At 45.0% G+C, this 20,019-nt stretch overlaps 2 protein-coding genes across 5 annotated transcripts in view; one reads left to right on the forward strand and one right to left on the reverse strand.

Moving 5' to 3' along the window:
* The window catches only part of LOC307218821 (ankyrin repeat domain-containing protein 45-like), a 31,726-nt gene extending 25,712 nt beyond the window's left edge, over positions 1–6,014 (forward strand). For 3 of the 4 annotated variants that reach the window (XM_079981715.1, XM_079981717.1, XM_079981718.1), the window contains exons 6-7: positions 4,674–4,715; positions 5,504–6,014. In XM_079981715.1, coding sequence (XP_079837841.1) covers positions 4,674–4,715; positions 5,504–5,514 — 53 coding nt within the window. In that variant the 3' untranslated portion in view covers positions 5,515–6,014. The remainder of the gene's footprint in view (positions 1–4,673; positions 4,716–5,503) is intronic. The other variant, XM_079981716.1, reaches the window with a different exon arrangement.
* PRDX6 (peroxiredoxin 6) lies at positions 192–13,245 on the reverse strand. The gene is made up of 5 exons (XM_079981758.1): positions 13,088–13,245; positions 7,606–7,762; positions 4,019–4,165; positions 2,944–3,090; positions 192–943 (listed from the first exon to the last, which is right to left on the reverse strand). The coding sequence occupies exons 1-5, from the start codon at positions 13,177–13,179 to the stop codon at positions 812–814; spliced, it is 675 nt and encodes a 224-aa protein (XP_079837884.1). The 5' UTR covers positions 13,180–13,245; the 3' UTR covers positions 192–811.
* Positions 13,246–20,019: the final 6,774 nt, after the last annotated feature.

The raw sequence follows: 20,019 nt of genomic DNA on the forward strand, positions 1-20,019 counted from the left end.
TCACCACCCCTGCTCTACAGTCATGCTTCCATTCTAGCATTGTTATTCTAGTTAGGCCTAAACAGATTATTTGAGGGGGATTCCCAGTTTATATTAGCTGATCTGAATAGAGACCTTGTATGCTGCACAATTTGTATTTCAATAATGCATGATTTTATATATTACAGAATTAGTGGATAGCAGACAACAGATTTTAATAGCTAGTTTTATTTCCTGAATAAGAGGAACAAAAAAAAAAGGTTGAAAGTCTTTTTGGTATAGCCATCAATCCAATGTAACCAATACAGACTAGGTGGTTAATACAAGCCTTTCCAGATTAGGCATTTGATTAGTAGAACAAATTAATTTGAAATAAAGGCCCAGGAAAACTGCAACAAGCTTCAGCTGTGCAAACAATCTAGTCACAATCATTTCTAGTGAAATGTGCTCAAGAACCCTACCTCATTTGACCCCACAGCCTGTACAGTGGTTAGCTGAACAGTTTTATTTTGAGATTTTCTGCACATAGCAGCACGAGAGATTGTTTGCCCACTTACTAAAATTTTCAGTGACAAAGAAATAATCTGTTATCTGAAAAGTGTGTTTATACATTGCTAAAGAGCAGAAAATTGATTATTCATTTAAAATAAACCCATGACAACTGATCACATGTCTGAACAGATCAACCCCGTGATGACTAGCTGGGACTCAGTCACTCTGCTAAATATTGTGTGCTTGGCAAATCTACTTCCACACAAGATAGTTAATGCAGCTTTTCCTACAGAGCCCCTGTGATCAGCATTCTGGTTTGTTCGATCTCTCTTCACAGTTCCTATTGAGGCTGAGGGGTGTAACGCAGGTATTTCTTTCCTGATGGAAGTTCTTTGGTGCAAACTCCTCCTGGAAAGAGCTTGTCAGCCTCTTCTTCTGGTACACTTGGAATCACCATGACCTGGTCCCCAGGCTCATGAGGAAAGAAGGAGGGGAGACTTTTAGTAAGAAGTGCCATACTTCAGAGAGCTGCAGACCCTCTGATCCTCCAGTTCTGTCAGTGAAGACCAGAACCTTCAGTCTGTTGAAGATTATTGCATTTGTTAAAAACACACCAATCCTCTTACATAGAAGCTTTCACTGAAGTAGGAATATATATTCAGTTTCCCACATGGCTATTCCCCAATGCATATGTAATATGCAAACAGACAAACCCCACCTAGCATATTGGCCCGAATATAAGCCGCACCCACAAATAAGCCAGGACTTTAAAATTCAATGCTTCTTTGTGGGTGTGGCCCACCTCCCAGCTCTACCGCCCTAAACGGGGGTGGGGGGGCAGCCGGCGCCAGTTCTGACTGTGCTGCGTGCCCACCTGACACTACTGCCCCCAACACTGCCTCCCCAAGCAGCCTTGGGAGTCGCGGGCAGGTGGCGCGCCATTGCCTACGCTCCCGGGCTGCTTCTCCTTTGTTTTGACAGATCAGGGGAGGCTTGGGAGTCGTGGGCAGCACACTGTTGTCCCACACCCCTGATGGCCCTCCTGCACAGCTGCTTCAGAAGCAATATCATAAGGTTGTGAATATAAGCCGCACTTTAACTTTTCCAGATTGGGATTTGGGGGGAAAGTGTGTCTTATATTCGGGCCAATACAGTCCTACATATAAATGCCAACTGTATAAGGTTGCACAAATTGCAGGAGCCAGTTTCAGTCAAGCAATGAAGATCTTACACACACATTATCAGTTCAAGGCAAAGTTGGTCTTTTAAAAGGATGTTATTTAAGTATCTGTGTGCCCTAAGGGAAGGCAAAAGACCATACGCCAATGGCCAGAGACAGTTTCATCTTTCTTTCATTTTTGTACTGCATTATATACTGTCTTTCTGTGAAGCCACTAAAGGCAGTGTACAATTTAAACTATGTGAACCACCTTTAATGCCTTGTTAGAAAGGAGGTATATAAATATAGTGAATAAACCAAGTTGCATTCCTAGGCACGTTTACCTAGTAAACCTGCATAAGATTGTGCTGTAAATAATGTTCAATACCACATTTTCATAATGTACAAGTAATAAAATCTATATATTCCCAGAACCCACAGTTGGAAATTGGTCAATTTAGTTATCAAACTGTTCATTTGAACAGCTTATGCTGGCACTGTAAATCAGGAACTGTAATTTACAGCCACAGGGATAGTGGAATATGTATCAAGAGCCAGAAGGGGAAACAGAGCAGCAGGGTTCAAAAGTCCCACTATCTGGTCAGTAAAGACAATGCCTTGGTGACTCAATAGAAGCTTTCAGAGGCATCTCTGCTGATCTTTTAAGAAAGCAAAAGGAGTAAGTGGCCCTCCTGCAGCAAATTATTTAGGTCAATAATAATGGTATCATTGGGACTCCCGGGGTAAGTTGCTCTAGCTAACTGAATAAAAGTAACAACATATTCAAGCTTACTGCGCTGTTCCCTAGTTAGTTTATCCTAATTGAACTGGATGCAACTTCCCCTTCCCAGAAGACAGAAGCTGAATTTAGACTCACATATGTAGCAGGGTAGGGACGCGGGTGGCACTGTGGGTAAAAGCCTCAGCGCCTAGGAGTTGCCGATTGCATGGTCGGCGGTTCGAATCCCCGCGGCGGGGTGCGCTCCCATCATTCGGTCCCAGCACCTGCCAACCTAGCAGTTCGAAAGCACCTCCGGGTGCAAGTAGATAAATAGGGACCGCTTACCAGCGGGAAGGTAAACGGCGTTCCGTGTGCTGCGCTGGCTCGCCAGATGCAGCTTGTCACGGTGGCCACGTGACCCGGAAGTGTCTGCGGACAGCGCTGGCTCCCGGCCTCTTGAGTGAGATGAGCGCACAACCCTAGAGTCTGTCAAGACTGGCTCGTACGGGCAGGGGTACCTTTATGTAGCAGGGTACTGCTATCTGACAGTGTGAGGAAACTTCAGAATTTAATGTTAACAAAGTATAGTTACCTTCCAGTCAACTGGGGTAGCAACCTTCTTAGCAGCTGTTAGCTGTAGGGAATCGACCACTCTCAGAATCTCATCAAAGTTTCTGCCAGTGGTTGCTGGGTAGAGGATAGAGAGTTTGAGTTTCTTGTCCGGGCCAAAGACAAATACCTATAAAAGCAAAGCCACAGAATGAGAACCTGAAAATCATGCCAGATGAGCTATTCTTTTACAACTCATCCCCCACATTCACTCCTTTTCAAAAATATTTTGGAACTATAGTTATCCGTAGTAGAAAGGTCTACTTTACAGGAAGTGTTCTCATCTGACTTCTGGCATACAATGATCTGACTGTAATATTTCTGCCCTGAATTTATAGTCCAAAACACGCAAAAGTGATAAAATTTATTTACTGGTAAAACTGGGAAGATTTCAAAAGAATTTTGAATATCTCCGAAGGTTAGCAGCTTCTCCCCACAAGGTAACTGATCTGAAAGACAGGAATAATACTACCCTAGGAAGGGATCACCCTTCTTTATTGGTAACTTCGGAATTTAGAAAAAGTACTTTCGTGAGTGTGAGTCACAAAATGACTGTCAATTCTAAAAAAGCAGAAAATAGTGTGGCTATGACCCCACCAACATTTTTTTCCAGATGGGAACATTGGGGATTAAATCATTCTCCAGTGTTCCAAATCCAGTCAGTTTTGCTGTCCCAAAATAGTCTGTCCCTGGTGTCCAGCTGTTGGTGTGAGAAAGTGTGAGTTAATGAGAATGAATATGAGTGTGTATGTGCATGAGCATGTGTTTGAATTAACAGCCCAAGGCACTGCCAGCCACATCAACTGGCTTCTGGCCCCCAAGGAGAGAGGGCTGTTGCACTCAGGTCTCGCTTCCAGCCTTCCTGCAGGCATCTCATTGGCCACTGTGAGAACAGGATACTGGACTAGAGGGATCACTAGCCTGATCCAGAAGCTCTTCTTAGGTTCCTAAGCACCCACCCATCATCACACGTGGCCCTTGGGGGCAAAAAGTTTGTCCATCCCATAATACAAAGAATGAAAAGCTAATTGCAGCCTGCAGAGGCCCTCAATACTTACCACACGGGCAGTCAGAGGAATACCATCCTTGTCTCTCTCATCTGGGTCTAGCATGCCCAGCTGGACTGCAAGCTCCCGTTTTGAGTCAGCAATTATGGGAAAGGGGAGCTGCTCTTTGGCCTCATCTCCATTGTAGGCATTGATGTCCTACAGGGGAGAAAATTGTTAGTGTTGGGTCACTGGTACAAAAGAACATAGGAAAGACGACAAGTGGTATTCACATGACTCGTATTCCTGGTATACAGCGGTATCTTTAAAAGGCAATCCAGGAAGAGGGGTTCAAGGCTTCTTGCCAACAAACTAGTCTTCTGTGTTCAAACAGCATTTTCTTTACAGAGAAATCCACATTCAAACCTATGCACATCTGTTTGGTTCCATTCAGTTTAATTGCACTTTTTACCAGGTTTTAAGCCTGTATAGGATTGAAGCCTCGGTCAAGTGAAGCTGTCCCTGAAATCTGAAGTGGTCTACAGCCCAAGCCCAGGCTTACCATATCAGTGAGAACTAGGCCTTACATGTAAGTTCCACTGAATTATATGACATGTTCAGCCTAACCCTACGCACGGTAACTTAGAAATTAGGTATGTCACTCAAGCAAAGCACACGTTGTCCGGCTGTTTGAGGACAGGGCTAAAATATTTCATTGTTGATGCAGGTGTGCAAGACTCCGTCAACAAAAAAATGGGGACTCCTTTAGGTAAGTGACACTGCAAACTACAACTAGAGTCACAGATAATCATGATTACCAATCTCATTCAGCCCAACAGTAAGTATTTGACAGTACGTTGCTAATGATCAATCTGTTTGTAAGACGTATTCTAGAGGGCTTTGGCGATAGCAGCATGTTTACCACTACAGAAACTGTTAAAACTTTTTTCAAATATTATACAAATAAGATTCTATAAGCCTCCTCTCAAGCGAGAGTGCAGGCTGACTCACAGGCTGAATGGGAGAAAGGCCACAAGCTGAGTGCAGTTGCACTAAGGAACTAGCCATAAAGCATGTCACACATAAAGAGTGGAGGGAACTGGCAGAGAAGGCAGTAGCAAAGTTATGACAAAGAAATTATTGGCAAAGATATGACAAAGAACTAACTAAGAAGTTTAATCATCATCAACAACAGGAGGCCTAAAAGTGTAACATACTATACGGTATATTATTTAGAATAATCTAATACTGCTTTCCCCCATTTGCCTGAACTTTATGCATAAAGCTTAAGGTGGAAGATTTAAGACACACACCAAAAGAAGAACCTTTGATTTGAGTAACTCCTTTGAGGTGTTCTGCAAGTTCCCAGGACACATTAGTGATCTGCAAGTGAACTTAAGTGATATGTTCTAGACTAGAGAATCTTGCAGTCAATCTAGAGTCAGTCTTGAAGTCAGCATGGAGTGCAAATGAAATCAAAGGCTTCATTTCCAAGTGTTAACCTTTCTTCGAAACTTAATTCTACACAAAACTAATATATATGCATTTTTTCCTCAGCAGAACATTAAAAAGTTTCAGTCAACACAGATGGCATCTTGATGTTCAACTGAAGTCCCAACACAAATGCTACTATTCACCTAGCTACAATGTCTTCTGAAGACAGGCAACCTTTGTTCATTCTTCTTTCTCAGATATAAAATGTGACATAACTTTTATTTTTCTCCTTATATCCTATTATTCAACCACCAGATGTCCGTACTCTCTAGAGAAACACTTGCTTTTTGTTTTAATAGGACCAACTAGTCACAAATAAGCTTTCAAATACTTCCTCACTACTTTGGCTTTTAAGTTGAACCTAATAAAAGAGTCATGATACTGCTACGATTTCTTTTTAACAGACCAGAATTAGTTTTCACCTCTGACAACTAGTGAAATGGCACACTTCCATTTTAAATATAACTGCCATGTATTGGGAGCAATATTCAATTTGTTATTACTGCCCTGGATCCAAGACAAAATAGAAAAGTTCCATATATTTCTAATAAAATATATTCTCAAGTTTATACAATCTTATTTTGCATTTGCTTTATATGTAACATACTTCATTATCTAGAGAAAGTGTCAAGCAGAGCCTTGGAAGGAGAACATATTTGCCTAACAAAGAGTTCTGTCCTGAAATAACTCTCTCCACCACATAATATGGCTTCACAACAGCCTTTCCCTTGTGCTCTCAGACAACTGACTGGTTTGACAGGGTGGCAATACAAGCTAGTTGGCACCGCATTTAAAAGAGCATGTTGGACAACTTGGCAAGGGACACTTCCTGGTATATTTGTGACTAGACTTTAATCATTTTACACATCCCAAACTGAGGCAGATAGATCCTTCTAAGTAAAAGGGCAGTTAATTCCTCAGTCAATTTAAGCTGAAAGTTTTCTTTTAACAAGAAGCAATATGCAAAAAAATTCAAAACAAACCCATTGTTAATTGTTTTCAATTCCACAGTAAAGTCCAAATATAGTGTAGAGACTGGTTTTGAACAGAACAGCAACAATTTATACTATAGAATAGTATTCATAGATTACTAAACAATAAAAAAATCATTCACCCTACTCATGAAAATGTAATGCAAATTATTTCTTTTACATGCTCAAACAGGCACATTAGCTGCAGCCTTCCAACACATCCACTACTTACTTCATAGCTCCATGCTCCTAATCATGGCGCCCAGTTTTGGAACAGAGTGCAGATTTAATCTGAGGTTCTGTGTCCACTTTAAAGCCTAGATGCCAGTGTTCTGCCTTGTGGAGCTCTGGCATGCATCAGCATCACTAAGAAGACTAATCTTAATCCATTTTAAAAAGATCAGGGTTCAGGGACTGCAAGTTATCAATGTAAAGGGATCAACTTGGTGCTATTCTTGAGTTTTATGAAGCTACTGTCTATCTGATAGTTCTTGTTTCGGAACCATATTATACAAGGAACATCACGATTATTGTCACAGAATAGTCCATGTGTCAGATCAGCAAAGTTATTAGTATAGCAGCATATAACAGCTTTAGTGTTGGATATACTTTTGATACAATATTGCCTCTACATTTAGTGATACACTCTGGTACATCTGCCAGGATTTTGGGAGCTTTTACTTTCAACTTACATTAACTGCAGCTTGTCACAACATCTAAACAGAAACGAACTGCAGTTAATCTTAATTACGATTAATGGAAACAAACCAATTTCAAACCATGGTTTACAAACCTGGTTTGTTTCAAAAGGCCATAGTTTGGTTCAACCAGCATTTAGGATTCAGTTGTGATGCTAAACTCTGGTTAAACTGATGCAGAAGCCAGTGGCGGAGCTTCATGGGGGGGCGGAGAGCAGGCGGGGGCAGGGCTGGTGCACGTCCTGGGGGCGTGGTATGCCGCCCATAGGGGCGTGGAGCCCAGCGCACGGGGCAGACCCCGCCGGGATCACGCTTCCGGGGGCGGTGCACTCACCCCCCTCCCCACGCCTCTTCCTCCACCAGTGGCAGAAGCTTCTCTTCTTAGATATACTTCAGAGAAGGATGGGAGGGTGGGGTGTGTAAGTCCTTGTCTGAGCCAAGCCTGCAAGTCCTATACTTCTTCAGTTGACTGGTGCTATTATTTATCTCCATATACCTTGCTCCAACAGAGATGGTCTTTGACATCATCAATAGAGAGGGCTATCATTTTAATGTTACGCTTTGCAAACTCTGGTGCCAGCTTTGCTGCTCTGCCAAGCTCTGTTGTACACACAGGTGTAAAATCTCGTGGATGAGAGAACAGGATGCCCCACCTGAAAGAAAAAACAACATGGCATTGTCTTGATGGGTAGGGTAACACTGAAATCGAGTCGTGCAAAGCTTATTTAAGACCTCCTAATCAGACCAAACAATTCAAGTTTCTTTTTCCTGTTAGTTAAAACTAAGCAAATTTCCTTTTTAGACTCCCTACTCTCTTTTTGTTATATTTACTTTGACATCCATTCCCTTCAGCAGCAGCAGCAGCAGGAGTTTCATTCTTCATTGGAGTTTTCAGTCTCCATGACCTTCTTAACTGAAGCATCACACAGTTGACACTCCACTGACGGCTGATACTACCTCCACCCCTCAGAACTGGTCTCGGCTGCCTTTGTAAGTCTTTCAGGGAGCCTCATACACCATAGCTTTCCACCATAGTACACAGCCTGCCAACATTATTTGATTAAAATGACAGCTCCTGCTTGATAAGGTTCCTGAGTCAGCAATGCTTTTGTATAGTACAAACAATGTGAATGAGTACTGGCATTGTCATTTTAGGCAGCTTAGCACATTACTGCTATGGGTGCAAACCTCACTGTAAACTGCTTCGCCCTTTGCTACATTAAGGTGATATTAAAGTCACCGAGTGTCGTGAAATATATACCCTACTCTACACCCTACTCCTCCAGGAGGCACACATTTTTAGACAATATGCCTCAGAATTCTAAGAGGAAATAAAGGCATGCATACCACATAGATATATACCTCAAAAGGAGTGACCACTCAGAAGGTGTTTTGAAGAAGTCCCAGAGCTACTGAAATTGTGTCTAACTAGGATTTCCGTCCCACTTCTAGCAGATATTAAGCTTATTCAGCAGATGGAAATTTGTAACAGAATGGGATAACCAGTAATTAAGGATTTTCATGTCTTCCCATATTCTGCCCCCTACTTTCTTTTTTAAAAACAAAGCCTAGGAACACTAAAAAGCAACTTTGATCACTTGGCTTCATGAGACATTCCACAGTTGGTGTCTTAATATTTGGGTAAGTTCTGCTTCCTTTTGCAAGAAAGCATGTTACTCCAATGATGTCTTCCCTTTATGGTGGCTGCCGTGAGAACTGGTTGTGAGGGAGAGCTGGGGAAAGAACTGAGAAAGTTGCTTCAGGATGCGTCAGTAAGTCTTAGCCATGGGAGAAGAGAAGCACCTTCCTGTTATCCTAGAAGCAGGAAGCTCTCGGAGTCGGTTGGGTGTACTTTGGAACCCTGAAATATCAGGTTTGGTTTCGACATGCATTTTACAACAATACTGCCCTGACAGGTGGTTTAGAATTACTGCAGAGCGTACAACAGCCAAATTAAAAAGTGAATTATGCAGCCCATTCATAACTCTTCTCTAGATTTCAGTGGATATAGTAAGCATTTTATTTGCCCTGTAGCCAAGTAACATCTTCTGCCAGGCCATCTTGGCCAACACCTTCCTGTTGCAAAGGTTCATTCTCTAGTCAAACATTACTTGTTGTTTAGTCGTTTAGTCGTGTCCGACTCTTCGTGACCCCATGGACCAGAGAATGCCAGGCACTCCTGTCCTCCACTGCCCCCCGCAGCTTGGTCAGACTCATGCTGGTAACCTCAAAGAGCTGCAGCCAGACTGCTGACTGGGGCTGGTTATAGGGGGGCAGATGACTCCCTTGATAGCTCCACTGGCTTCCTGTCTATTTCTGGACACAATTCGAAGTGCTGGATATGACCTATAACTTGGAAAGGGCCTTCTCTTTTTATATATATGTTGTTGTTTAGTCGTTTAGTCGTGTCCGACTCTTCGTGACCCCATGGACCAGAGAACGCCAGGCACTCCTGTCCTCCACTGCCCCCCGCAGCTTGGTCAGACTCATGCTGGTAACCTCGAAAACACTATCCAACCATCTCGTCCTCTGTCGCCCCCTTCTCCTTGTGCCCTCCATCTTTCCCAACATCAGGGTCTTCTCCAGGGAGTCTTCTCTTCTCATGAGGTGGCCAAAGTACTGGAGCCTCAGCTTCACAATCTGTCCTTCCAGTGAGCACTCAGGGCTGATTTCCTTCAGAATGGAGAGGATTGATCTTCTTGCAGTCCATGGGACTCTCAAGAGTCTCCTCCAGCACCATAATTCAAAAGCATCAATTCTTCGGCGATCAGCCTTCTTTATGGTCCAGCTCTCACTTCCATACATCACTACTGGGAAAACCATAGCTTTAACTATACGGACCTTTGTTGGCAAGGTGATGTCTCTACTTCTCAAGATGCTGTCTAGGCCTGTCATTGCCCTTCTCCCAAGAAGCAGGCGTCTTTTAATTTCGTGGCTGCTGTCACCATCTGCAGTGATCATGGAGCCCAAGAAAGTAAAATCTCTCACTGCCTCCATTTCTTCCCCTTCTATTTGCCAGGAGGTGATGGGACCAGTAGCCATGATCTTCGTTTTTTTGATGTTGAGCTTCAGACCATATTTTGCACTCTCCTCTTTCACCCTCAATAAAAGGTTCTTTAATTCCTCCTCACTTTCTGCCATCAAGGTTGTGTCATCTGCATATCTGAGGTTGTTGATATTTCTTCCGGCAATCTTAATTCCGGCTAGGGATTCATCCAGCCCAGCCTTTCGCATGATGAATTCTGCATATAAGTTAAATAAGCAGGGAGACAAAATGCAGCCTTGTCGTACTCCTTTCCCAATTTTGAACCAATCAGTTGTTCCATATCCAGTTCTAACTGTAGCTTCTTGTCCCACATAGAGATTTCTCAGGAGACAGATGAGGTGATCAGGCACTCCCATTTCTTTAAGAACTTGCCATAGTTTGCCATGGTCGACACAGTCAAAGGCTTTTGCATAGTCAATGAAGCAGAAGTAAATGTCTTTCTGGAACTCTCTAGCTTTCTCCATAATCCAGCGCATGTTTGCAATTTGGTCTCTGGTTCCTCTGCCTCTTCTAAATCCAGCTTGCACTTCTGGGAGTTCTCGTGACATCAAGCACCATAAATTTACCCTTTGGTCTCCTGACTATCACAACTACCTGTTAGCACACTGCTTTGGAGATGAATTTTATTGTTTAAACTCTGGTCCTCAACTATAAAGAAAGCAAATATTTACTGAGTCAGTTAGCAATGCAATTTAAGATATACAAGTTAAACAATGAATTTAGAAACGTATTTCTGCATCTTTTAAAATAGCTGTTTCTGTTGTTTGCTGCCCACATGAAAAAGTTCCAGCACACAGTGTTCTCAAGCTTGCTTTTAGCAGTGGGGGGGGGGTACTTTCCCAAAGTCACTGTGTGATCTCTAGTACAAATAAATAATAACACATTTGAACTAAAGAGATAATACTGAGTGCAGCATATTTTTATATCAATTATGAGTAAGAAGCCTATTGCTGTTATTTGAAATATGGTATGTGTATGTAAACCTTTTGTGCTTTTTTGTATTAGAGCTGTATAGATACTATTTGAATATAGTCCCTGAATTTTTTAAGACCACTGCATAATTTCTCTTGCCTAACCTATCAAGTTTAAAGTGAACAAGGAGTTTGAAAAAATATTCTTGAAGATGGAAACCTGCCCAAATCATAAGCACTTCACGGAATCCTAAGGACTATTTAGCATATTTAAGAGCAAATAGTGTGCTCTATGACGATGCCACAGGATTGTATTACAATGCTTAACATACCACTGATGGGTAACATTTTTGAAATGCCACTCATGTACTGCATTTCAAATACAGCACTGGAATCTCACTTATCTTCTTACAATCACTGGGCATGGAGGCATTGTGAAAGAAATACAGGGGTACCTCGGGCTAAGTACTTAATTCGTTCCGGAGGTCTGTTCTTAACCTGAAACTGTTCTTAACCTGAAGCACCACTTTAGCTAATGGGGCCTCCTCCTGCTGCTGCTGCGCCGCTGGAGCACGATTTCTGTTCTCATCCTGAAGCAAAGTTCTTAACCTGAAGCACTATTTCTGGGTTAGCAGAGTCTGTAACCTGAAGCGTATGTAACCTGAAGCGTATGTAACCCGAGGTACCACTGTACGACTTACCAACGCTTAAAGGTCTCAAAGAACAGTTAACCATGAGTCCTGGTTTGGAGGACACACCAAGCCCAACCGTGGCTTAGTTTAGTGCAGTGTAGTAGCAAAAAGCTACAGGAATGAGCAGAGCAGCTTGCAAGCCCTGCTCCCTTCAGAACCCCTCGCACGAAGCCAAAGGTTGGCTCCACACGTTGCCCTACACTTCCTTCGCTTTATATAGAATTGTATATATTTGTTTACTTACTACAACTATTTGCACCCCACCTGTTAGGATATTAATTCTTCCAAGGCAGCATGCTAGTAAAGTCAGAATGCGTTAAGAAAAACGCAAGAGAGTAACAGAAGACACTTCTTAAGGCACTGGGCTATTCCCAAGAAGGCGATCGGGGTGGGGGGGGGGGAGAGAGACAGCAGCTGGAGCAGCCTTGTCTTCTTTGCAAAAAAAGGGACGGGGGGGGGGTCATTCAAACCCGTTCAAGTGCGCGGCTCCCCGCCCAGAGAATCCCGGGAACTGTAGTCCGCTCTGCGGAGCCACAGCGCCCGGAATTGTTTGGGGAGGGAGGGAGCAGCAGCCACGCGCTTGAGGCGCAGCTTGGACCCACGACTGCGCCCTGCGCAGCCCGCCAACCCCTCGGCCCTGAACAGTGGCCTAGCGTGGGTTGTCGGCACCCGGGGCAAGGCAAGTAATTTGCGCCCCCTAACCCGTGGATTTGCGCCCCCTAACCTGTGGATTTGCGCCCCCTAACCCTAACCCCCAGATGTTGCGCCCGGTGCGGCCGGCCCCCCCTGCACCCCCCACGCTACGCCACTGGGAGCCGGTGTTTGTCCGCAGACAGCTTTCCGGGTAATGTGGCCAGCAGGACTAAGCTGCTTCTGCAGTGGTGTAGCGTGGGTTGTCAGCACCCAGGGCAAGGCAAGTCAGTAATTTGCGCCCCCTAACCCGTGGATTTGCGCCCCCTAACCCTAAGCCCCAGATGTTGCGCCCGGTGCGGCCGGCCCCCCTGCACCCCCCACGCTACGCCACTGGGCATAGCCCACCCAGTGGCGTAGCGTGGGTTGACAGCACCCGGGGCAAGGCAAGTAATTTGCGCCCCCTAACCCGTGGATTTGCGCCCCCTAACCCGTGGATTTGCGCCCCCTAACCCTAAGCCCCAGATGTTGCGCCCGGTGCGGCCGGCCCCCTCTGCACCCCCCACGCTACGCCACTGGCCCTGAAAGCAGAGCCCCCCCCCCCCCGCGCAGGAGAGAGCGCGGAGCCGCGCAGCGCCAGCCTCAGGAGCGCAGCCCTTGCGCGGCGGCGTCGAGCCAGCAGTGAGTGGCGCTACTCACGAGTTTCCCAGGAAGTCGTGGAAGCGGAGGGGGCCGTGCGTGGTGTCGGCGTGGAAGTTGGGCGCCTCGTCGCCCAGCAGCAGGCCCGGCATGGCAGCGGCGGCGGCGAGAAGGGCGGCTCAGCTGCGTCCGGCGCGCGCCAGGCAGAAGCCAGACAACCAGGGCGAAGCGCCGAAGCGCCGAAGCGGGGCGGGGGCGGGGGCGGCGCGCGGCTGCGCAGAAGGCGCCGCTTTCGGGCGGGGGCGGGACCTCGCGCGCCCAAATTCAGAGCAAAAGCAGCAGCAGCAACAACAAAAACGCAACAGTGCCCGAGTTGCTGTTACTGATCTTCTTTTTTTTGGGGGGGGGGGCTTTATTTTTAGATCTCATGTTACGATTTATAGCTCTGTTTTGTCCTGCACTTTTTGATGTGTTTTACCTGCGTGGTTTGTGGCTACTTTTGTAACTACGCAAATCCTTTCGCCGCCTAGAGCTCGTGGTTTGACTTCTGGAAAGACGGCCTGCAGATTCAATTAAGAGGAGGGAACCTACAAAACCCCGGGGGGGGGGTGAGGACAAGTGCTCCTGAATTCCGTAGGATATAAACTTCCGAGAAGACAGGCTTGCGGTTGGACTGCCAAAAAATAAAATAAAATAATGATTGCATGCAAAAGTGCACATGTTTAGTCAGGAATATGGATTTCAACGAATATGGATTTCAACACCCCCAATTTATAGCCAAATATGCCACGCTTCAAGTTTGGCCTTAGACTCAATTGCATCAATCCATCAAGGGAGATTGTATCCTGATGCAAGTGTCCAGATGAGAAAATCTGTGCTGCAGGCAGATTGGATGAAGAATGTGAAGAAACTGACGGGGGGGGGGGGGAGTGAAGCAGGTTGAATCCCAACAATTCAGATGTATTGTTTCTAGGGAACAGAGAACAGGCAGGTGTGGGGGACTCCCTGGTCCTGAATGGAGCAACTGTGCCCCTGAAGGACCAGGTGCACAGCCTGAGTGTCATTTTGGACTCACAACTGTCCATGGAGTCGCAGGTTAATTCTGTGTCCAGGGCAGCTGTTTACCAGCTTCGTCTGGTACGCCGGCTGAGACCCTACTTGCCTGCGCACTGTCTTGCCAGAGTGGGGCGTGCTCTGGTTATCTTCTGCTTGGACTACTACAATGCGCTCTACATGGGGCTACATTTGAAGGTGACTCAGAAACTACAGCTAATCCAGAATGCGGCAGCTAGACTGGGGACTGGGAGTGGCCCCGAGACCTACATTGGCTCCCAGTATGTTTCCAGGCACAATTCAAAGTGTTGGTGCTGACCTTTAAAGCCCTAAATGGCCTCAGTCCAGTATACCTGAAGGAGCATCTCCACCCCCATCTCCACTGAGATCCAGTGCTGAGGGCCTTCTGGTGGTTCCCTCACTGCAAGAAGTGAGATTACAGGGAACAAGGCAGAGGGCCTTCTCAGTAGTGGCTCTCTTCTGTGGACGGGGCGACCCACACAGTCGTCTGTCGAAGAGCTCTGGGTAAGGAGGGTTCATCTGAGACTGTAGGGTTGCCTGCCAGAGATGGGCGCTAAGCACCCCAAAAAGCAGGGAGAAATTGGGGGTCACTGCAGCCAGGTCTCTTCTCTCGCGTACCCTTGGTTCTTTCCCACCTTCCTCCCCTGCTTCTTGCAAGGCAAGGCTGTGGTCCTTGTTGTATAGGAGATCCTAGGAAGAACTTGGCTGCAGGATCAGGCCAAAGGGAGCCCTTCCAGTTTTTGCAGCCAGGTGTCCATGAGAAGCCCTTAGCCATGTCTGTTGATTTCAGTGGGTGTGTTCTGGAGTGGGAGTTAGTTGGACGCCACCCATGGGCATAGCCGGGGGAGCAGGTGGGGCAGCTGCCCCCACCCATAATCAAGTAAATAAATAAAAACACTTAACTAAAAGTAGAAATTTGTAGAAGGATTTTGACAGATTTTTATGAGCACTTGGGATCAAAAGAAAGTAATGTCTGTTGAGACATTTCATTCCAAATCTGCTAGACAGAGTCAGACAGAGGCTGATGACAGGTGCGTGTCTTGCCCACGCCCACCCCCCCACATAAATCTTGGCTACGCCCAAGATACCACCCATCCCAAAGAAAAAAAGTTGCTCAAATTTATATGTTGGAAACGGGTGGGGGAACAGTTTTTCTGTTTTCCTCAGGTAGACAGAATAACTTGGAAGGCAAAGATTTTCATGCAATTTCTGGTTCTTGTTTCCCTGCTGGCCCGCCGTTTATTTTTCTGTGTTTTATCAGCATGACTCGTTTTCTGTTATGACAAGAAGTGCAATTTTGAAAGGACACTGGAGCCTGTGTCCTGATTGTGCAACAGAAGCCGCAGAGCCCTCTGAGCATATGACGTGACTCCCTCACTCTCTCTGGCCTTCCTTCCATTCCTGCCTGGCTGTTTTCTTTCTGGCTTGGCTGTTTTGAAACTGTCAGGTCATGGTCATCGAGGGGAAACTCCAGATAGCTGCAGGAAACACACCCGCCTCAGGGTTTCTTCTCCCTCCCTCCCTTTCCATTTGTCTTAGGGATCACATTTCTAAAGATGCATGCATGTCACCAATGAGCAAGTGCATGATCTGAATTCACGACCTGTCTCCTTCTCCTAGGATGTCCTTACAAGACATCCTCCAGGAGTTCTCCCGCCTTGAGATTTGCAACCTCATGCCAGACGCGCTGAAGTCGTGCAAGTTCCAGAAGTGAAAAATGGCACTCTACAACAGAACCTGTCAGTGGGGGGAGCACAGCTGGCGGCTGCATAAACTACCCAGGTAGCTCACATGACACGTGATGTGAGTCGTGTGGGATGGGTTTTAGTTGGTAGGTGAGGATATCTTAATTACAATTCGCCCCTCCAGTCTCCTGTGGTGTTTTTGTTTTTGTTTAAGTTTTAAAATCCCATCCTTGGCAGCGAAAACAGAAGCTTTGAAAATTAGTCTGCAAAGCCCTCCCTTTTCAGAAATTCCAGCTTATAAAATAAGCTGGCTTCCTCTTTGTTAGCCCGCATAACAGAGAAACAGGCAACAACTTGTAAAGTAAGCTTAAAAATAGTGTCTACTTACTGAATATTCTTGGATTGGTTCACAGCAAAGGCAGCGTAGAACTATGCAATGGAAGAAGTAAGGATTGGTTATAGTATCATCAAATATATGATACTGTATGTTTAAATTAGATTTTAAAAATGGGTTTCCGGATCGAAGCTCACAGTTTGAAAGAGAATTATTATGGAATAAGGATAAATTATTGTCAAAAATGTATAACTTATTATTAGAATGGGAAATGAAAGACGAGTTAGTCAAAACTTCAGCGACACACTGGGCAATGGATATAAGGCATAACATAGATTTCTGGGAGAAGTCTGGGAGAAACTGGAAGAATAATTTGAAATTTACTGCATGCTATACTTTGAAAGAGAATTATATAAAAATGATGCATAGATAGTATTTAGCCCCAAGTAGATTGGTCAAGATGTACAAAGTTGGATCAGATCTGTGTTGGAAACACAGAGAAACGGAAGGAATGTTTTTTCACATGTGGTGGACCTGTAAAAAGGTTAAAGGCTATTGGGAAATGATCTGCAATGAGTTAAGAAGAACCTTTATTCAAAGAGGAGTGGATTTTTTTTGCTGAATATTTAGAAAATAATTGTGTGCAACTGAAAATGCTTTTAGCATTTAGATAAATTCAACAGTATGGTCAGAACCTTTGATATGAGAAGCAGGTGCTCTGGCTGCTCAGCCACAGTCCTTCCTCCAAAAAGAAAGGAAGGTTCCAGTCCTCTTGATATAAAGAAAGGCCCAATTTGAACAGGGACATTGAAAGCTGCTGTCTACCAGAGCTGCCGTGGTTTGAACCTGGGACCTTTGTGCCTGCAAGGCAGGAGCTGTTCCACTGAGCTGTGGCCCTTATTCCAAGAGGAGGGTTTGACAGGTGAAGCGCTTGCTCAACCCATGTCTTCTCCTCTCTGGCAGTTCAGGGGGCAGACCTCCGTACACCTGAAACGCAACTTCTTCCTGTCAAACTCCTCGCGGGCGCGATCCGAACAGTTCATCAACCTGCGCGAGGTCAGCACCCGCTTCAAGCTGCCGCCGGGGGAGTATATCATGGTGCCTTCCACCTTTGAGCCCAACTAGGAAGGGGACTTCATGCTCCGGGTCTTCACAAAGAACAAAGCCAGGACAGTGTATGTCTTGCTGGTGATCTTTGTCATTCGTTTGGCAGAGGGTGGGCAATTGTTCAAGTGCTGGAAATGGGTTTCGGAGTGGTTGTGCAGTGTCCTCTTGCGGCGCTGTCTAACTACTCAGACCCACTGAAATCGACATTTAGGTTTGAGTGATAATAATAATAATAATAATTTATTTTATTTCTATACCGCTTTATATTTTTAAGAAAAATCTCAGAGCGGTTTACACAATATTGAAACATCAATAAAACAATCTGAAGAGTCAAACCTTCCTCCGAAGGAAACCCCCAAGAAGTAGGGACCCCTGGCACAACAAATCCAGTTCTTCTTTTTAAGCGAATTTATTGTTGTTGGGAAAGTGACAGGCAACTCCACATTTTTGTGCATTTGAGCCATGTGTGATTGCGCGCATTGCCATGAAAGCTGAAGTAGCACAAAAAGGGGCCTAAAAGATCATAAAAAAGTGAAAATAGTATCTGGCAATCCCAGGAGCCTTAGCACCAACCTTTGAGGCCTGTGGAGACTTGGAGTTTGAGCAAGGAGGCTTGGAGGGAACAACTATGGAGAGGTTTGGTAGCTTTTTTGTTTGTTTTCTAAATGTTTTTTTTGATGGTTTCCAGAGGTTTGGATGGTGTTTGCAGGCTTTTCCAATGGTGTTCCCAATTTATGCAATTTCACTTAAATGTGTGGTGCCTAAGAACGTAACCCCCATGTAAATGGGGAGTTGCCTGAACTGAAAAGAATGGGATTGTATTATAGAAACAGAAACATTGAACAACAACCTACTTAAACATAACAAAAATTAAAATTACCAACACCCATGTGACTTCCTTCCACCAGTCCTTGTCTTCACTTAGCCTATAATTTTGTTATTCACATTGCAATTTTTATCTCTGATACTTAAACCTCTTGTTTTACTATTGTTATGGGACTGCCATCAGAACAGGGAAGGGAAGCTGAGAGGCAGTTGGGTTACAGGGAACCTCCGAAAATCTTGCGAAACAGTTCCTCTTCTTGTGGTGGGGAAAGCCACACCTCCAGTGGGGAAGAGGGGAAGGGACCAGAGGGTGCTGCTGGGAGCCTCAGCACCGCTCCTGGTCAAACTGGCCAGGAGGGAAGCACACCCCTTCCATCGCCCACCCTGCACAGAGGTGTAAAACGCAAAGAAGGAAGGAAAAGGCTGGGAGTGACTAAGCTATTATGTTGGGGGAGGTTCCGGTAACAATCACTCCCAGATTCTGCTAGCGACTGATGCAGACATGAACTTGTGGTACTGCACTGTAAATAGTTTTGCACCAAAATAAAACCTGTAAAATCATAGAATCATAGAGTTCGAAGAGACCACAAGGGCCATCGAGTCCAACCCCCTGCCAAGCAGGAAACGCCATCAGAGCACCCCTCCCAGTTTGGTGTCATCTGGAAATTTGATCAGGATGCCCTTAAGTCCATCATCCAAGTCGTTGATAAAGATGTTGAATAAGACCGGGCCCAAGACAGAACCCTGTGGCACCCCACTAGTCACTCTTCTCCAGGATGAAGAGGAACCATTGATGAGCACCCTTTGGGTTCGGTCAGTCAGCCAGTTACAAATCCACTGAGTCAAGACCGCATTTTACCAGCTTCTTTACAAGAATATCATGGGGCACCTTGTCAAATGCCTTGCTGAAATCAAGGTAGGCTACATCCACTGTGTTCCCTTCGTCTACCAGGCTTGTAATTCTGTCAAAAAACAAGATCAGGTTAGTCTGACATGACTTATTTTTCAGAAATCCATGCTGACTATTGGTGATCACAGTATTCCTTTCTAGGTGCTCACAGACTGTTTGCTTAATGATCTGCTCCAGAATCTTCCCTGGTATTGATGTCATAGACTGACTGGGCGGTAATTATTTGGGTCCTCTCTTTTCCCCTTTTTGAAAATAGGGACAACATTTGCCCTCCTCCAGTCTGCCGGGACTTCGCCTGTTCTCCAGGAATTCTCAAAGATGACTGCCAGTGGTTCTGAGATCACATCTGCCAGTTCTTTTAATACTCTTGGATGCAGTTCATCTGGCCCTGGAGACTTGAATACATCTAAACTAGCCAAGTATTCTTGTACTATCTCCTTAGTTATTCTGGGCTGTGTTTCCTCTGCTGAATCATTTGTTCCAAATTCTTCAGGTCGGGCATTGTTTTCTTTATCGGAGAAGACTGAGGCAAAGAAGGCATTGAGGAGTTCAGCCCGTTCTGTGTCCCCTGTTTGCATTTCACCATCTTCTCCTCTGAGTGACCCCACTGTTTCTTTGTTCTTCCTTTTGCTACGAACATACCCATAAAAGCCTTTTTTGTTGCTTTTAACTGTGATTAAAACTGTGATTAAAACTGTGTGCGGAAAATTGACATTTGTCGGTGTGCTTTAGCCTCATTAATGAATGCAATTTAAATTGTTCTTAACAATAAATATAACAAGAAAAGAGAAATAAAGACCAGATACATCTTTTTCTTCTCATAAAGGAGCCAAGACTCTCTTTGAAAGTAGTCCAGAATGATGCACATGAACCCACACTGAGGGATGTTATTGGTGAAGTTTCCCCCCAAAGTATTCCAAATTTGGCACTCTGTATAGTCAGTACCAGTGTCCTCAAAGGGCTGAAGATGTAGCTTAAAACCAAATTGGGTGTCTTTTAGGACAGAAATGTGCCATGAAAGGGCAGGTCAATACATAAACAAAGCAACCACACAACT

The sequence above is a fragment of the Podarcis cretensis genome (genome assembly GCF_951804945.1).
Source record: "Podarcis cretensis genome assembly, chromosome: 6".
In the NCBI taxonomy this organism is placed as follows: domain Eukaryota; kingdom Metazoa; phylum Chordata; class Lepidosauria; order Squamata; family Lacertidae; genus Podarcis; species Podarcis cretensis.